The sequence below is a fragment of the Salvelinus namaycush genome, chromosome 37 (genome assembly GCF_016432855.1).
Source record: "Salvelinus namaycush isolate Seneca chromosome 37, SaNama_1.0, whole genome shotgun sequence".
Lineage (NCBI taxonomy): Eukaryota > Metazoa > Chordata > Actinopteri > Salmoniformes > Salmonidae > Salvelinus > Salvelinus namaycush.
In genome coordinates this window covers 4,250,911-4,267,326 of record NC_052343.1, presented here as the reverse complement: position 1 = coordinate 4,267,326, position 16,416 = coordinate 4,250,911, and the positions used below count along the sequence as shown (strand labels likewise).

The 16,416-nt window shown below is 43.9% G+C and overlaps 2 protein-coding genes across 2 annotated transcripts in view; one reads left to right on the top strand and one right to left on the bottom strand.

Moving 5' to 3' along the window:
- The window catches only part of snap91a (synaptosome associated protein 91a), a 54,402-nt gene extending 48,406 nt beyond the window's left edge, over positions 1-5,996 (top strand). The window contains exons 19-26 of the mRNA XM_038977385.1: positions 2,390-2,464; positions 2,737-2,961; positions 4,044-4,241; positions 4,342-4,360; positions 4,519-4,612; positions 5,172-5,249; positions 5,379-5,492; positions 5,916-5,996. Of these exons, the coding sequence (XP_038833313.1) occupies positions 2,390-2,464; positions 2,737-2,961; positions 4,044-4,241; positions 4,342-4,360; positions 4,519-4,612; positions 5,172-5,249; positions 5,379-5,492; positions 5,916-5,996 (884 nt within the window). The remainder of the gene's footprint in view (positions 1-2,389; positions 2,465-2,736; positions 2,962-4,043; positions 4,242-4,341; positions 4,361-4,518; positions 4,613-5,171; positions 5,250-5,378; positions 5,493-5,915) is intronic.
- Positions 5,997-8,222: 2,226 nt separating this feature from the next.
- Positions 8,223-13,930, bottom strand: LOC120031510 (inactive serine protease 35-like). The gene is made up of 2 exons (XM_038977291.1): positions 13,761-13,930; positions 8,223-10,772 (listed from the first exon to the last, which is right to left on the bottom strand). The coding sequence occupies exon 2, from the start codon at positions 10,751-10,753 to the stop codon at positions 9,464-9,466; it is 1,290 nt and encodes a 429-aa protein (XP_038833219.1). The 5' UTR covers positions 10,754-10,772; positions 13,761-13,930; the 3' UTR covers positions 8,223-9,463.
- Between the last annotated feature and the right edge of the window lie 2,486 nt (positions 13,931-16,416).

Sequence of the window (16,416 nt, the reverse complement as noted above, 5' to 3'; positions counted from 1 at the left end):
TTTGGATTATGTAGCCAATGTTGCATTGCTTGCTAGTTAGCTGTGTATACGTTAGTAGCAGCCATTGAGCAGTGACCGTCACCCGCCCTGAAACCTAAAAGTATTGTCTACCGCATCAAGAAACACCTTTGGATTTTCAGGTTAAGGCTTCTTGAGTTGCGTTGTTTTGGTGTGCAGAGAGTTTTGAGTTCATACACAGGTTGAGATGGTAATTCTACCCTCTTGCAATTGCATGGTACTTAGAGGTGTGTGTGTATGCCTGCGTGCACGTGCTTGTGTTTACTGCAGGGTTGGTGAGTAAGGGATTACAAAAAACGGTAACTGTAATCCGTTACGTTACCAGCAAAAATATTGTAATCAGATTACCGATACATTTGAAAAATTAGATGATTACTTTGAGGATTACTTTTAAATTCAGAAAGGATGTTTGCGAGAAAAAAAATCTTTGACACTTCTCTGTTTTCTTAATGACATTCAAATCAGCATTGAAAAAAGGCTCAAGTTTAAATTTGTTCCACCTGAGCGAGTCTGACCACAAGTCAGAGACCACTATGATAACACACCAAATGAGTTTGATAGATCATGAGAAAAGAGAAGGAATAGGCTTTTGTAGGCTACAGTCTAAGCTATGTCTTCCAATGGTACGACTGCTGTCGGCATCCAAAGATTATCCAACTTGAATAAACGCTTAGAGGTAAGGATGACAGTAGTGTTGTAGTCTACGGTGATACGGATATCACTTATTATTGATATCTACATAACGTGAGAGCATTGTTGTGAATCACACTGCTGCTCTCTCATTTAGCTATTTGCGCCTTACGGATTGTGGTTGTTGTGAATGGCTGTTCACAAATCTAAATGTGTATTTGAACCCAATAATGGTTGAATTCAAGAAGTTTAAGCTGCTATAAATGATTGTTTTTTGAAACCAGTGGACAGCCAGTGAAAAATGCACTCTTGTGCAATGGAATGGCATACTTTGCCAAGAGTGTGCAAAGCTGTCATCAAGGCAAAATGTGGCTACTTTGAAGAATCTCAAATATAAAATATATTTAGATTTGTTTAACACTTTTTTTGGTTACTACAACGTTTGGACACACCTACTCATTCAAGGGTGCTGCTGGGTTGTTGCACATTTGTGGCCTGCTGGAGGTCATTTTGCAGGGCTCTGGCAGTGCTACTCCTTGCACAAAGGCGGAGGTAGCGGTCCTGCTGCTGGGTTGTTGCCCTCCTACGGCCTCCTCCACGTCTCCTGATGTACTGGCCTGTCTCCTGGTAGCGCCTCCATGCTCTGGACACTACGCTGACAGACACAGCAAACCTTCTTGCCACAGCTCGCATTGATGTGCCATCCTGGATGAGCTGCACTACCTGAGCCACTTGTGTGGGTTGTAGACTCCGTCTCATGCTACCACTAGAGTGAGAGCACCGCCAGCATTCAAAAGTGACCAAAACATCAGCCAGGAAGCATAGGAACTGAGAAGTGGTGTGTGGTCACCACCTGCAGAATCACTCCTTTATTGGGGGTGTCTTGCTAATTGCCTATATTTTCCACCTTTTGTCTATTCCATTTGCACAACAGCATGTGAAATTTATTGTCAATCAGTGTTGCTTCCGAAGTGGACAGTTTGATTTCACAGAAGTGTGATTGACTTGGAGTTACATTGTGTTGTTTAAGTCCCTTTATTTTTTTGAGCAGTGTATATTTTATATTTGAGATTCTTCAAAGTAGCCACCCTTTGCCATGATGAAAGCCCAATCAGTCCTCCATGACGACAAAATCATAAAGAACAGACTAGGGCTGGCTAATAAGTCCTTAGTTTTGGGGTCATGCTCAGGTAAAACAATTTGGCTAATCTATACTTCCATATTTCCAAGTCCTATTCTTGAAGATCAAGGGGTATAACATTTATTGGAATGACTGGAATTCTGATAGACTTTGATTTTTAATGTGAAGATATAATTTAATTGTATTGTTATCTGTAGTAGAAAGTGATGGGTTAGAAGAAGCCTACATAACCAACCCATAAAGTAAAATGTAACATCCATTTATGGCCAGCTATGTGAACTTAAACATTGATTTATCCTGCAATAGATGTCGTTCAATTGGTAACATACATTTTTGTCTTCTTCCAATGCCTCTTAAGGGGAAAGTAATCTAAAAGTAACGGAATGCAATCAGATTACGTGACTGAGTTTGGGTAATCCAAAAGTTACATTACTGATTACAATTTTGGATAGGTAACTTGTAACTGTAACGGATTACAATTAGAAAGTAACCTACCCAAACCTGGTTTACTGTACAGTGAGACCTGTCTCACTGCCTGTCTGCCTCCCCCTCCCTTCCTGGCTCATGGCTAACTAACTCTTCTCTACTGTCACTCTATAGACACATTCAGTAGTCCTACTCTGTTGGACGCTACGCCCGCTGCCCCCGGGGGACCAGAAGAGGATCTATTGGGTGGTATGCACACACACACACACACACACACTTTAGCTGTAACACCATAATGAATGTCCCGGTGAGCAGCTAATTAGTAGAATAAAGTGAGCAGGATTATGGTTGTAGTAAAAGCCTGCAGGACTGTAGTTCTCCAGGAGAAGGGTTGGGAGCCCCTGCTCTAAGAGCACGTACAGTATGTTAATATTGAGTACCATGACACAACGTAACTTAAATCAATGAAAATCATTATCACCGTATATAATACCCTCATTCAAATGGTTCCCCACTTTCAGGACTGATGTCTCCTAGCCTGACTCCCATGGCGGCCCTTGCTCCTCTGGCCCCCACTCTGGCTCCGGCCCTCGCCCCTACCCTAGCTCCTGTCTCAGCCCAGAGTGACTTGCTGGAGGGTGGCTTCGACACCCTTGGCTCCCTGCCCCCACTAATCCCCGCCACCCCAGCAGCTGCAAACACAGTGCCAGCCGCAGCAGCACCCTCTGGTGGCTTTGATGCATCAGGTAGGGGACACTGTGTGTATATCCTGAGGGAAGTGTGTGTGTGTTCTGCATGCATGACTGACGCTGCCAAGAATCACCGCCACTGTCCCTATTATGTAACGCTGAGGGTTTAATTCCTCAACACTGCTTCTCTCGCTCTCTCTCTCATCTCACATGCGCACATGCCGATACTTACTACTGTGCTCCCCATCCTATTTCAACTCCTTCTTTCTCTATATGTTGTTCTCCCTCTCCCTCCCTCCCTCCTCTTGTTCTCTCTCTCTCTCTCTCTCTCTCTCTCTCTCTCTCTCTCTCTCTCTCTCTCTCTCTCTCTCTCTCTCTCTCTCTCTCTGTCACATACTACCTTTCCTCATTTCTCACCTCACGTCCTTTCGTTCTCCACCCCTTCAACCCTCTCCTCTCGCCCACTCTGCCCTTGTCTCTTTCTGCCATCCCCCCTCTCTCTCTCTCTCTCTGTCACTGCTGGGTCATTGCTTGCCGCTACTGCGTAATTGGTGAGTTCACAAGCCTTTCTCCCCTTAAGTGCTTCGCCGTATGAGCTGTTATGACACGTTCCCCGTTTAAATAAACAAAAATCCCTTTTTGCATGTTTCAATATTTTTGTCTCATTGTACGAGACAATGTCATGTATGTATTACTCCCATTTGTAAGGTTTGCCAGATTTCTACCCTCAATTCAGCATAGTGCCCTTTGAAACTGCGATGCTGGCACTGTGGTGGTCTAAAACCACATTTAAACCCAGTTATAGACCTGAATGTTGAGATAATGTGGTAGTGAAGGCCTTACAGTGGGTATATATTCATCTCTCGTGGGCAGACTACTTAAACATAAAAGGTACCAAATTACGCAATATTTTTTATTCTGGGTTAACCGAGATTAGGTGTATATTGTTTCTGCTCTGTTCGGTGCACGCATTGCACACCAGAGTACTGTACTGAATGCTAGTGTTGTGGTGATGAATTGTATGGTGATGATTTCACATCTGCCCGCTCTTTGTGGAGATTAGGGATTATTTAAGATTTTAATCCATGCTGTATGTTTCTAACATCTTACTCCCCTTATTTCTACCCTTTCCCTCTAAGTGTTTGGTGGATTAGGGGACCTACTGATGCCAGTCATAACACCCCAGTCCACTGGGGGTAGTGTGGGCAGCACAGGCAGTGGTGGGGGGAATACCAAGGTGGCACCCGCGGTCGGGGGTGGCATGGCAGGCGCCACAGCTATTAAACGGCCATCCATCGGGGGCGACTTGGACTCCTCACTAGCAAACCTGGTTGGAGGCATGTATTGATCACACCGGGACAGCCTTGATGGTTGTGATTACTGTTTTTTTGTCCGTTTTTAAAATGAGTTCTGAAATTGCATTTTTTTCTCTTGCAGATCTGGGGATTCAGAAAAAGTACGTACGGAATTTCTCTGTGTTCGCGTGCGTGTGTGTGTTCTCCTTTTCTTTGTGTGCTTCCTAAACAACAATCAAAGTCATGCGGTATCTAGTGTGTATTCCCAAACCTTCCAACTAGCTGATGACAACGTTGGTGTCCTGTGTGTCTCGTATAGGGACCATCAGTGGAATGACAAGAAGCTGACAGGAGGATCTAACTGGACCCCCCAGGTAGCCCCTCCCAGCTGGGGCGCTCCTGGACCTATGATGGTAAAAGCCTCCACAAGCCTCCCAATATTAGCAAAGAACCGTTATTGGGACATTTCAAATTGAAATCAAATCCAACTTTATTGGTCATGTGCGCAGGATACAGGTTGTAAATGGTACAAGGAAATGCTTACTTGCAAACTCTCCTCAACAGTACAGTACACATTTATACAAAAAAATAAAAGGAATACAAATAATAAAAATAGTAATGTTTTGAAATTTACACAATAAGAATATACAGTGTAGACTATGAAATGTGCTCGAGTGAGTAGTGGTATGGTTGAGCAGCTTAGATGGATAGTAACAGCAATGGTGTGTGTGTGTGAGGTGTGTGTGTAAGGGTGGATGAGTGAAAGTCTCTTAGGTGCAGCTGTGAAGTGACTCAGTCCCCAATGATGGACTGGGCAGTCTTCACCACCCTCTGTAGAGCCTGGAGAGAGTATAATTTTTGTATGTTGGAAATAAGCTGTGGACCTGAATGGGAAAGGATTGTTCAGGAAGGGAAATTATGTTCTATGACATAAAGCTGTGAACTGTTTTTATCTTGACTTCCTGTTTCTAGGGTGGCCCCGCCCCTGGAGCCCCCGGTGCCCCTGGGACCATGCCTCTGCCCATGGGAGCACAGCCTGGCTTTGGCATGGTGAGATACTGGACTGGATGCCCAGAAACCAACATGGACAGCTATACTTATAAATGAGCTCAGTGCTCTTATTCAAGTCAGGAAGTAGTTATTGGTCAATTCCATGAACCCCCTTCCATCTCTTACCAGGCCTCAGCAGCTGGATCTGGAGTTCCCATGATGCCTTCCATGATGATGGGCCAGCCAATGATGGGTCAACCCATGAGACCACCCCTGCCAGGAGCTGCAGCACCAGGGATACCGGTAACACACACACACACACGCATGCACGCACACAGATACACACTCACATTCGTTCTCAGATATAAAAAAAATCCAAACCCTCAATCACATACACAGGAAAGTGCACGTAGGTATACAGAATCACCTGTTACCCCTTCAGTTATAAACGTATTAAAAGGGGAAATATACTCATATATTCTTCATTAGTCCACTTTTGATACAGTCCCATAAAATGATGCAGGTCAACATTCATGTTTTCAAGATATATTGCTTTTAGTCTCCTGATGACCAAAATCAAAGTGCAAAACATCATCATAAGACTTTTCTACAAAGTCAACACAGGCTTGCTATTTTGGAAAGCAATGAGTCTTGTATGTGCACAATAAAGATATTTTAAAGGCAATGTATTTGAAGTGGTACTCAATTAGTTTTTCTGTTTTCCAGCTGTCTCCAGGACCTGCTGCCACCCAGAGCAAAAAGCCCAAGGACCCACTGGCAGACTTCAACCTCAAGGACTTAATGTAAATCCCCCAGCCCAGGTGTGTGTTCAGGACATTACGCTGTCATCCTGGTGTGATGCTAGTCTTGCCTGGTGTCAGATCTGTTTCTGTGGTTTTGACAACTTATGATCATTGTCATGCCAATGACTATAGAAGTTGGTAATACAACACAAAGAGATCTGCGACCAGGCTATAATGCTAGTCTTGTGTCAGTAGTCAAACTTAGGGTATGTTTTTCTCCTTATTGTCTTCCAGCTCTTTGTTTTTCTGGAGCTGGGCCCTCTGGCTGCCTGTCTTATTTTGGCGTTCTGTACATCCCGGGACACCAGAGACCCTCCTCAGCTACTCACCCATAGGAGACCCCCTTCCTCCACTCCACCCCAGCCCCCTGTATAATGTTGTAGCACAAACTGTGAAACCTTAGTGAGAAAAAAACAAGTGTGTGCTTAACTAGATGTAACCCTTTGTCTAAACAAAACCACACAAAACCTACAAAAAAAAAAGTCTATAAAAGCAAGCCAGAAACCCGAGCAGAAGCTGAAGGCGTATGTGCTGTGTGTATTTAGATAATTTTTTCCAGTAGTGTTGGCGTGTTGAGTTGAATGATGGATGCGTGTTTGTTTGATGCCCTCAGCTCCACCTTCGGCCCCGCACTGGCCTTCTGATCACTCTAGAGGGGGAGGGGCTTCCACCCTGCCTCACCCTGATTGGATAAGAGGGGTAAGCAAAGCAGACCCGTACATTTTGGATGAAATGTTCAATGTGTCGTTCACAGAAGTTCTTCTTCGGTGGTGTATATACATTACACTGGGAAATCTCTAAGGATTTGTCTCTACTCTGTACAGTATGTCTGTGGAAGAGCGTATTGATGTGAATCTGATATCAAATTGTAAGAAGTCATGTGACCATTATCTTATTTCCTTTCATCTTTTGAACGTATTTAGAAACAAATATGATATGAATATATGATTAATATAAATAAGCAACATGTACGGGCTCCTGAATCCTAAATTACCATCCAATTTTTTTTTTAAAATGATCAGTATATTTATTCGTTGTTTTTTTTGTCAGCGTTTATTTTTCTATTTTTTTTTTTAGATTTGGGGCGTCATGTCCAGCTTTATTTGTACTTTCTCTCTCTGTTGATATTGTTTGTGAATCTGCTGTAAAACGTTGTCGGATATTTTTATCAACAGATCATATCTTACCGCCTATTTTCAGAGAAAATGTGTTTATATTTGAGTTATTCCTATTCAAGAGGAAGGTCAAACAGTGCATACCAGGAGCCAAATCTTGCCAGTATCTCAATACAGAGGAGAACAGTCTTTTGTTAAACCACTAAAACAAGTTGTGTACAGTTAGTCTACTTCCTGGTATCACCGGCACTCTCCCTATGGACCTATCACTGTCCTCCTCATCAGTGGTCTGTTTTTTGATTTTCATAATTGCTCGTAATTTATTATTAGCATTATTACTATGACTAGACCACGGTTAGTTACTGGATATGTAGTGTTATTTTTGTATTTGAGAAGAAACAGAAACATCCTTGTCTCCCTATTCCCCCACCCCAGATTTTGTTACATGTTTCTGTTCCGTTTCCTCCCCCCTTGTTAGTGAATCAGTAATATTGTACATGGTAACATGGACGGAGCGGAGAGCCTGTGTATACCCAGTCAGAAGAGGACACTGTTGAACAGTGTGCCTTCCATGTCTATCTAGACAGCTGTTTAGAACCTGTGAAACCAGTCCTGTGCTGTATACCCCCAGATATAACAAATACTGTGTTGTGTCATTGCAAAGACTGTTTCGACAATTGTGGGGGGAAAAATATGGAATAGAAAAATGGGAAAACATCATTTTCATTATTGAGTTACATTTTTATTTTATTATTATTATTATTTACTATGCCCCTCCCCAGTGCATGTAAGCCCTTTTAGATGCAATAAACTCAATGATGGAAAGAATGGACCATTACTGATCGCCCATCTTTTTCTTATATTGATAGATCAGATTATGGACGCATTGCGTTTTTAATCTGGTGCACTAAATGTCATGACATAGGAATGACATCAATAGGCGTAACCTGGGTTGTGTTCATTAGGGCGCACAAGTGAAAACATTTTAAAATGTAAAAGACTGTTTCTTATTGGACAAGTCCAAGAAGTGCCTAATGATCATGACCCTGGCTACAGGCATAGATGTGTCATGGATACATACAGTACATCACTTCTCATGGTAAACACACATACAAGTTGTAATCTTGGTTTAATTGTTGTTTTTTCAATCATGGTGAAATGTTATAAATGTATTGTATTTGGTCATCAATGGCAAACTCGTATACATTGTGGCACATAATAAACAAGAGATGCATCAGCATGAACACTTTAGAATGATGATTGTTATCATCACGTAACATTATGGCGTTTGTTGTCACCGCTAGCCTTCAAATGACATGACTCTAATGGAAAACTGAATGTCGAAATAATGTTTTTAATCTGAAAGCTCTGTTGCATCAAACGCACTGTGTAGCCTCATGTTAAATACATCGTTACAGTACTAGGCTATCAAAAATATATTCCGATAGGTCTCCCCAAAGTGCATCATTTTTTATTTATGAAATTAGCACCAAGTCTCTGGATAAGCACCATCATTTTTATGTGTATGGCAATGAAACCACATTTTAATGCACTGCTAGTGTAAAAAAACAAAAATAAACGGTAGGACTGAAAACAATCATGTTTTATCCAGGATCCCTCTGGAACCTTTCACTATTTAGTCATAGAAACGTAATCTTATAAGAAAAGGTAGTTTTACAAAAAGGGACATTACAGGAAACTCAAAGAGCTAGATATACATTATTTTAAACACCAGCACGTTGATTTAGAAAATATTTAGAAAAAAGACAGTTATAACTTCTTAATATACTCAAATGTTAATTTCCCCGAATTTTTTTTTTGCTTTCTTCTGGGTCGTTCACCAAAGCCAATGCAAACCTTCTTGTTCATTTTGCTAGAAAAGGGAACACATTTGAAAATGTTAACGTCTCTGCGTTCATTAAGGCTGCCTGGAATATATGACATAACAAGCATCACTCCCCTGAAACAGCTGAATATACAACGTTTTAACAAAATTGGTCAAACCTAATCTGTCAAAATATTCCCGTTGGCATAAACACAGCCCTAGTAGGAGCTGGCAATATATAATCATTGTATTCATACATTTCTAGAATGTTTGCTTTTTAATAATTTAATAAATTAGACAAGGCAGAACCGCCATAGTTCTCTTTGATCTGTTGACGAGTTCCTGTAATCAACAACAGTGAGTTTGTATGGCCGCTTGTGTGCGATGAATGCTGTGATGAGGCAATCTGTGCCAGTTGCCAGTGGGAAGCACAGGAGGTAATAGAGAAGACAGAGGAAGGCAGTCGGGTGGGCGGGCTCCTGTTTCGTTTGTGATGGAGGGAGAAGGGTGTTGTGGCATGTTGTGTGTCCCTCAGGCGTCCCGGCACTCACTGGAATCCCCATGGACCCAGTAACAGATCTGGGCATACTTGAGGGGCGTTATCCGCACCGCCACATTGTAATCTTGCTGCGCCCCATTGCCGTTGACATCCACCCACTGGTGGCCTGAGAAAACCCCGATGACCTTCCTCTTCCATTTCTTCTTGCCGGGCTCTTTGAGGCGGATGTAGACCCCGGAGCCGCTGGAGCCGGGCTTGGCGTCGCAATACTGATACAGCAGGTCTTTGGACTCCTCCGACACCGAGCAGAAGCGGTACACCAAGTTGCCGGGCCGGTCGTCGTCGAAGCCTGAGAAGTGGATCCTGCCGGCGGGCAGCTTCTTGACCGAGGGGATAACGCCCAGGTCCATGTGCTTGACCTTCTGGGCCTTCTTCAGCTCCAGCACGGCATAGTCATAGTCAGCCGCCACACCGCCCGACGCCCCGCCTTTCAACCAACCTTTAGGGACCTGGGTCTGCTTCACTCTGGTCCACCGGAAGGATGGCTTCTCTACCTCTGCACTGCGACGACTGCGGCTCTTTCTGTCCTTCCCTTTCCCTCCTTTCCTCTCCTTCCCTCCATCTTTCTCTTCTTTCTCTTCTTCTTCCTTGTCTTCTCCCCCTTTCCTCCTCTTGCCTTTCCCCCGTCCTCTCTTCCCCTTCCCTCCTTTCCCACGCCGGGATTTCTCCTTGAGGATGCCCACGCGTAGCTTCTGTGCTCCGCTCACGTAGTCCTGTCCGTCGTGGATGCAGTGGGCGGCCGTCAGGACGTGTTTGGGGGATAACAGGACACCAGAGCAGCCCGTGGAGATCTTGACGGAGGTGGAGAAGGGGTACTTAGTGGAGAACTGCTTGTCAGCGATGCTGAAGCGGGTGTCTGTGCCATAGACCTCCCGTCTGCGGCGTGACTTGGAGGAAGCGGAGGAGTTCCCAGCAGGCCAAGCGTTGACCTCGTTGAGGCCCTGCACAGACACGGAGGTCAGGGTGCGCGTTCCGTTCTCGTACACCGTCTCATAGGACAGGAACTCCTCCAGGTCAGCCAGAGAGGGGTCGGGGAGGCGACGCTGGCACTCAATCCCACAGGTCCCGTTCAGCTCTCCCTGAGGTTTGGCCGTGAAGCCGGTGCTGCTAAGGGCCACCGTCCTCCTGTTCCTCACCAGCGGCACCTTCCACTGCGGCCAGGTATACTCATCATCTCCTCCTGTGGCCTCCTGGGCTTCCACAGCCACCACCACGGCCAGCGACATCACTGAGAGCAGGAGACACAGGTGTACGGGGCCCATTGTACAGATGGGCCTGGCTCTAGAGGGGAGAGGAGAGAAAGACACTATAAGGGATGGTGGAGAACGCTGAGGTGCAAATACAGTGTGCTGTCAATGCTTTGTCAACATGCATGAAGGTTTTTTTAAATGGCTTCATATGTCTATTGAATAGAATAGACGGAAAGAGAAGAAAAATGTGTGTGCTGCTCTACTCCCACAACATACACACACACAAGCAGTATAGCCAACCAAATCCGAGATGGGTTAGTAAAAACTTTCTACTGAAACACATTATCATGTGGTTGTTACAGAAACCACTGTTGGCAATTTACAGTTTGAGGCATCCATCTGTTGTTGGTCAAACTTTTCAGCTGGGATGGGATGGCATTTCATTTGGAGGGTATTTTTTAGAAGTCTGACTCTGAATAGAAACATACTGAGACAAAGATAAATGAGGTCAAATCCTCCCTTCCCCAAAATACATCCAGCACCAGCGTGCCACATCCACAGGAGGGCAATGTAATCCAGAAAATGAACGTCTCACAGTTGCCAAATTCAGAGCACTGAGAAGAAGCGAAGCTGTCAAAAACGTGGGCTGTGCCCGTGGCTAACAAGAGACACAAGAGCATTCCTTGTTTACTAGCACAGTTGTTTTCATGGACTCAACCATCTTCAAAAAGCTCATATCAACAAAAAGGTGTAGCGGCATCTTCATATGGAAACGATTTAATATAACCGACAGTCTCTCAAGAAATCATAGCATTTCATTGAGTTGACATAGGAGCTGTGTGGTTGAGAGGAGATTTATGGAGCCTGAGGCTGAGTGGAGGCTGTGGCCAGTGGGGAAGAGAAGAGGAGGAGAGGACCATCCCTGAAGCTCTGACTGTACTGAGATGGTGTCTTGGAGCTTAGCCACATGGTTAGCCTTTAGCTGTCAGTAATGACCATATCTGGTTTCTCTCGGACTCTATGCTGCTCTCTGCTTCATTCCGCCCACAGTTTGAAGACGTAGGCCGACATGACATCACACAAGATGAGAGTTAGACTGTGGCCAAACTGAGGAGTAACTCGCTAAGTGTGCGGGTGCTAATGGGGCTGATAGCTGTGGAGGAAATATAAATTCAGGGCATTTTATTCATTCAACAGACCATCACTGCACTACTGAGCAGAGAAATAGCCCTTTGTCAGCAGCTGCGTAGATGTAGCTCAACCACAATTCTATACAGAGAATAGAACGGGGGAAGTAGTTTGAGCTACAGTGTAGTTCATAAAGGGGCCTAAGCAGTACTGCTGTAGTGTAGTAATGCAAATCCAACAACCATTTCATACAATGGAGGGATGGGATAGATGTAAAATGAGAAAAAAAACGATGTGATTACAGTACATTCATCCAGCCTGTTTGAAGAGCCTAAATAGCCTTTGGCATGCTGGCTAACATCTGGCCTTCCAGCTGGAGGCCGAGCCTGTGAGGGAGGGGCGAGCGTTGGTGGCCAGGTGTCTTCCTTGCATTCCCATTCAATCAGATGCTAGGCAGTGTGAAAGTGAAAAGCCGCCAGGCGTTGCACGGTGGACAGATGAAGGAGATGGATGGTAGGAAGTAATCCCATCAAAGGATGTGCTATTGCATAACCAACCATAGGCTACAGGGGACCAGGTCAGTTTGGCATTATCCAACCACACCTCTCGCAGGGGAGTTATCCTTCTTCCACCTCATGTAGCAAACCATATGCCCTGTCTGTTTCAGACAAGTGGTATGTATGTCTACTGTAAGGGCAAAGGTCACACATGACCTATCCCAGAATAGCATGTATTATGCCATGTTATGTCATCTTGATGCAGTTCTGTCAATGGTAGGTCTTGACACCTGAGGATTCTGATTTATTGGCCTCAGTTTTTGTCTACAAATCAAATTGCTCAACTGTGGATGGGATAGCCATGTCCACAACACCATACATCTCCGAACCAACCTTACCCTTAAATAAAAACAAGATACACTATAAAAAATGACATAAGAATGACTCAATGAATTAGAAATGTGATGTCAGGAATTTGACCCAGGTTTCTGGCCAACAAGACACATTCTCCCAGACCAAGAAATGGCACAACTGATGTGTTGCCAGTATAATTTTCTGTTAAAGAAGGCCTGCATTTAACTGAGATTTTCCATTACAGTATAATCTCTCAAACGCCATCCCATGCACCATTTTCCAATCCAGCGCATGGTCGAAAGAATACTGCACAAGGCCACCAAAAGATGGTGCTAGATTGCAATCTCTCTCGCGCGTTACTTAATTTCTTTGTTCATAATTCGGATTTTTATGGGAAAATATCCTCTAAAATCATTGTGGAAAAATGTCGATATAATAAAAATCACTGCAAGCAAGGGTGTCGTCTTGGTCCTAAAGTAGCGCTAACTTCAGTAATTAGGATGCAAATATGTTTTTGCTAATAACTTTAGACTATCACGCAATCTATCTTGGAAATGGAAAATGAGATCAGCTATTGGTTATCAATAAAGCCATGAGTTGGCTATTAATATGAAAATTCATAATAATCTTGCAAAATAGGTTTCTAATCTCAAGGTTAAATAAATGGTGTGAATTATAAATAATTGTTTTATGCTACTATATCTAAAATATTTAATTTTTAAGAAGTCTATGTGAATTTTTTTTTATAAGATTGTAGCCTAAAAACGAAACAAGAATAAAAGAAAGTGAGTTAATGAATTAACCTTCCACATTTGCATGTAAAAAGCTAACTCACCTGTTCCATATTATTGTCTCAATGACTACTTAGATAGTTAAAATAAATGCTTTATCGAACGGCAAACAAACAAATACAAATAATTATCCAAAACAATATTAGCCAAGTAATGAATATAATAAAATGAAAATTTAGCAATTTTTCAATATCACCATTATCAAACCAGACCACCAGAAATCAAGGAAACAGAAAATAATTAACTGAGAGACCCACTGTCCAAGTGGCTCCATCAACAAAATAAACAAAAGCCTCTGCAGCTCCATACCTGCTTGCATTCGATTGATCGATATGACAAATCCGCAAATCTGTTTTTGATTTCCAGAAAGAAACTGCTATTGCATCTAAGACGTCTTCTTATCAGTGGACGAAGTTCCCTTCTCCTCATCGCATTTGCACCAAAGAGGCTGAGAGAAATTCGCAGCAGCCAGTGCCCTCCGTGCGGGCTGCGCTTGATGCTGAGAGAGGGAGGAGGGAAGACAAGTCTGAAAAAGATTTTTTCACTTTCGACAAAAGCTGTTTACATAGGCCTACATGGGAGTGACCAGCCGGATCAGCTAAAAACGCTGGATTGATTGATTGAATGAGTGAGTGTTTGTCAGTCTATGCAACCAATAGTCCTATATGGTCGTCAATGGGATACTGTGTTCATGAGATGAAGTTGCGCCCTATGAAATAAATATTACATTTCAGTGTCATTTTGTGCGCTTTATTCAATGGAGCTTTCATTCGACCGGGGACTGGAATTAGTTCCAGGGAGCCCACAATGGCCCTCGCAGACTGCTTTCATTGTCGCCCGTCTGAACTTCCACATCTGCTGCACTTGTCTCTGTGCTCGATGAGGTGGTAAACACACCGGCAGGGGGTCTTTGCGCTGTACGCACCCATGCCGTGACAGAGAGCACTATTCAGGAAAACATGATGTGAATAGTGAAGCTAACTGTCCAACGGGGTATAGAGCAACCGAATGGATGCTCATTTCCGTTTTATAGGGAGGATGTGCTTCACTTGGATCTGCATCTGTTCTCACATGTATCATGTGTAAAGATAAAAGGAAACCACCCACACTAATCAGAGGAGGCTGGTTGGAGAAGCTACATGAAGATAGGCTCATTGTAAAGACTGGAATAGAATGAATGGAAAGGTATCAATCACATCAAACATATGGAAACCACATGTTTGATTCCATTCCATTAATTCCATTCCAGTCATTACAACGAGCTCGTCCTCCTCTAGCTCCCCCCACCAGCCTCCTCTGCCACACTTGACTATTCATGTACTGTAAAAAAAAATATTTAAAAAAGCCAAATGAATCAGCGTTATTTGGTGAGTTGGGTGGACTTCAGAAGGACAAGGAATTGAGCTAATGTGTGAACATTTGTTCACTTAACAAACTTTGCTCACAGTGAGCTGAATGTACAAAAACTTGAGTGGAATTACAAATGAATGTTTGGAAGAGAACACTGTAGGGGAAAGTGGGGTAAGCTGAGCCAAAGTGTTAGATCAGCCACCCCTTGTTTCTAGGAAACAATACTGTCTGTGAAGGCGTCTGTGAATGGAAGAAACCACATGGAATAAGCGGCATGCAAGTTAGCTCCAAAAAACGGATTTTCACAAAGTCAAATTAATTTCTGTTATAGGTTTCATGAGCTTGTATCTTAACCAAAGTAGACAGCTTGAAGATTGTTTTATACATCAACTGGGGTCTTGATAAGCTACAATATAAGGTCCTAAACCTAGCATGAAAGTGCATCCTTGTAGCTGAGTGGGCTAATATAGTCAAAATGTTTGGCTTAGGGTAAGTTGAGCCAATGGTCACCATACCCCATACAAATCATGATGACATTTTGTCAGTTTTATGCAATGTGTCATGCATATGAACTCAAGATAATGCATTCTTATTGTTACAGAGCTGGCATCATCATGCCCCTTGTACACAAACATAAAACAAGCAGGGGTCTAGCCCCCTTTGAGGTTCTTGAGAGAGCAGCCAATGAAGTGAGAGGAGAGAAGATGTCCATTCGAGCAGCAGCAAGAGATTTAAAAAAACCACTGAAGAGGTACATTGGGAGAAAAAAAAAACTGTCACGCCCTGATCTGTTTCACCTGTCCTTGTGCTTGTCTCCACCCCCCTCCAGGTGTCGCCCATCTTCCCCACTTATCCCCTGGGTATTTATACCTGTGTTTTCTGTCTGTCTGTGCCAGTTCGTCTTGTTTGTTCAAGTCAACCAGCGGTTTCTCAGCTCCTGTTTTTCGTCAGTCGCTCTTTTTCTCATCCTCCTGGTTTTGACCCTTGCCTGTCTTGAATCTCAGCCCGCCTGCCTGACTACTAGGCCCCTGAGCCTGCCTGCCATCCTGTACCTTTGCAGCCACTCTGGATTATCGACCCCTGCCTGCCTTGACCTGTCGTTTGCCTGCCCATTTTTTTGCAATAAACATTGATACTTCAACACAGTCTGCACTTGGGCCTTACCTGAAACCTGATAGTACGAACTGGTCATGACTGACCCAACAGACTTGGACCAGCTCCGCAAAGCCATCTCCACCTAAGGAGCAATTTTTAGTAGACTCGAGGAGTTGCTTCGCGGTTTGATGGAAGGGTTCCAGGATGTGGCCGAACGTCACGACCTAGCATTGGACGCATTGCTGTAGCAGTTCCTTGGTTTGCTTACCAGGCAGCCTACCACAACGGTAACCTCCCAGCACCTCAGTAGCCCGGCTGGTAGCAGCGCCGTCACCCCAGTTTCCCGGGAACCCCACTTACCTCCCTCGGAGCGCTACGATGGAGATTCCAGAACATGCCGGGCCTTTCTCTCCCAGTGCTCCCTCGTTTTCAAGCTGCAGCCTTCTTCATTCCCCTCAGACCGCTCGAAGATAGCGTACATTATTACGCTGTTGTCCGGGAGGGCACTCGCCTGGGCCAC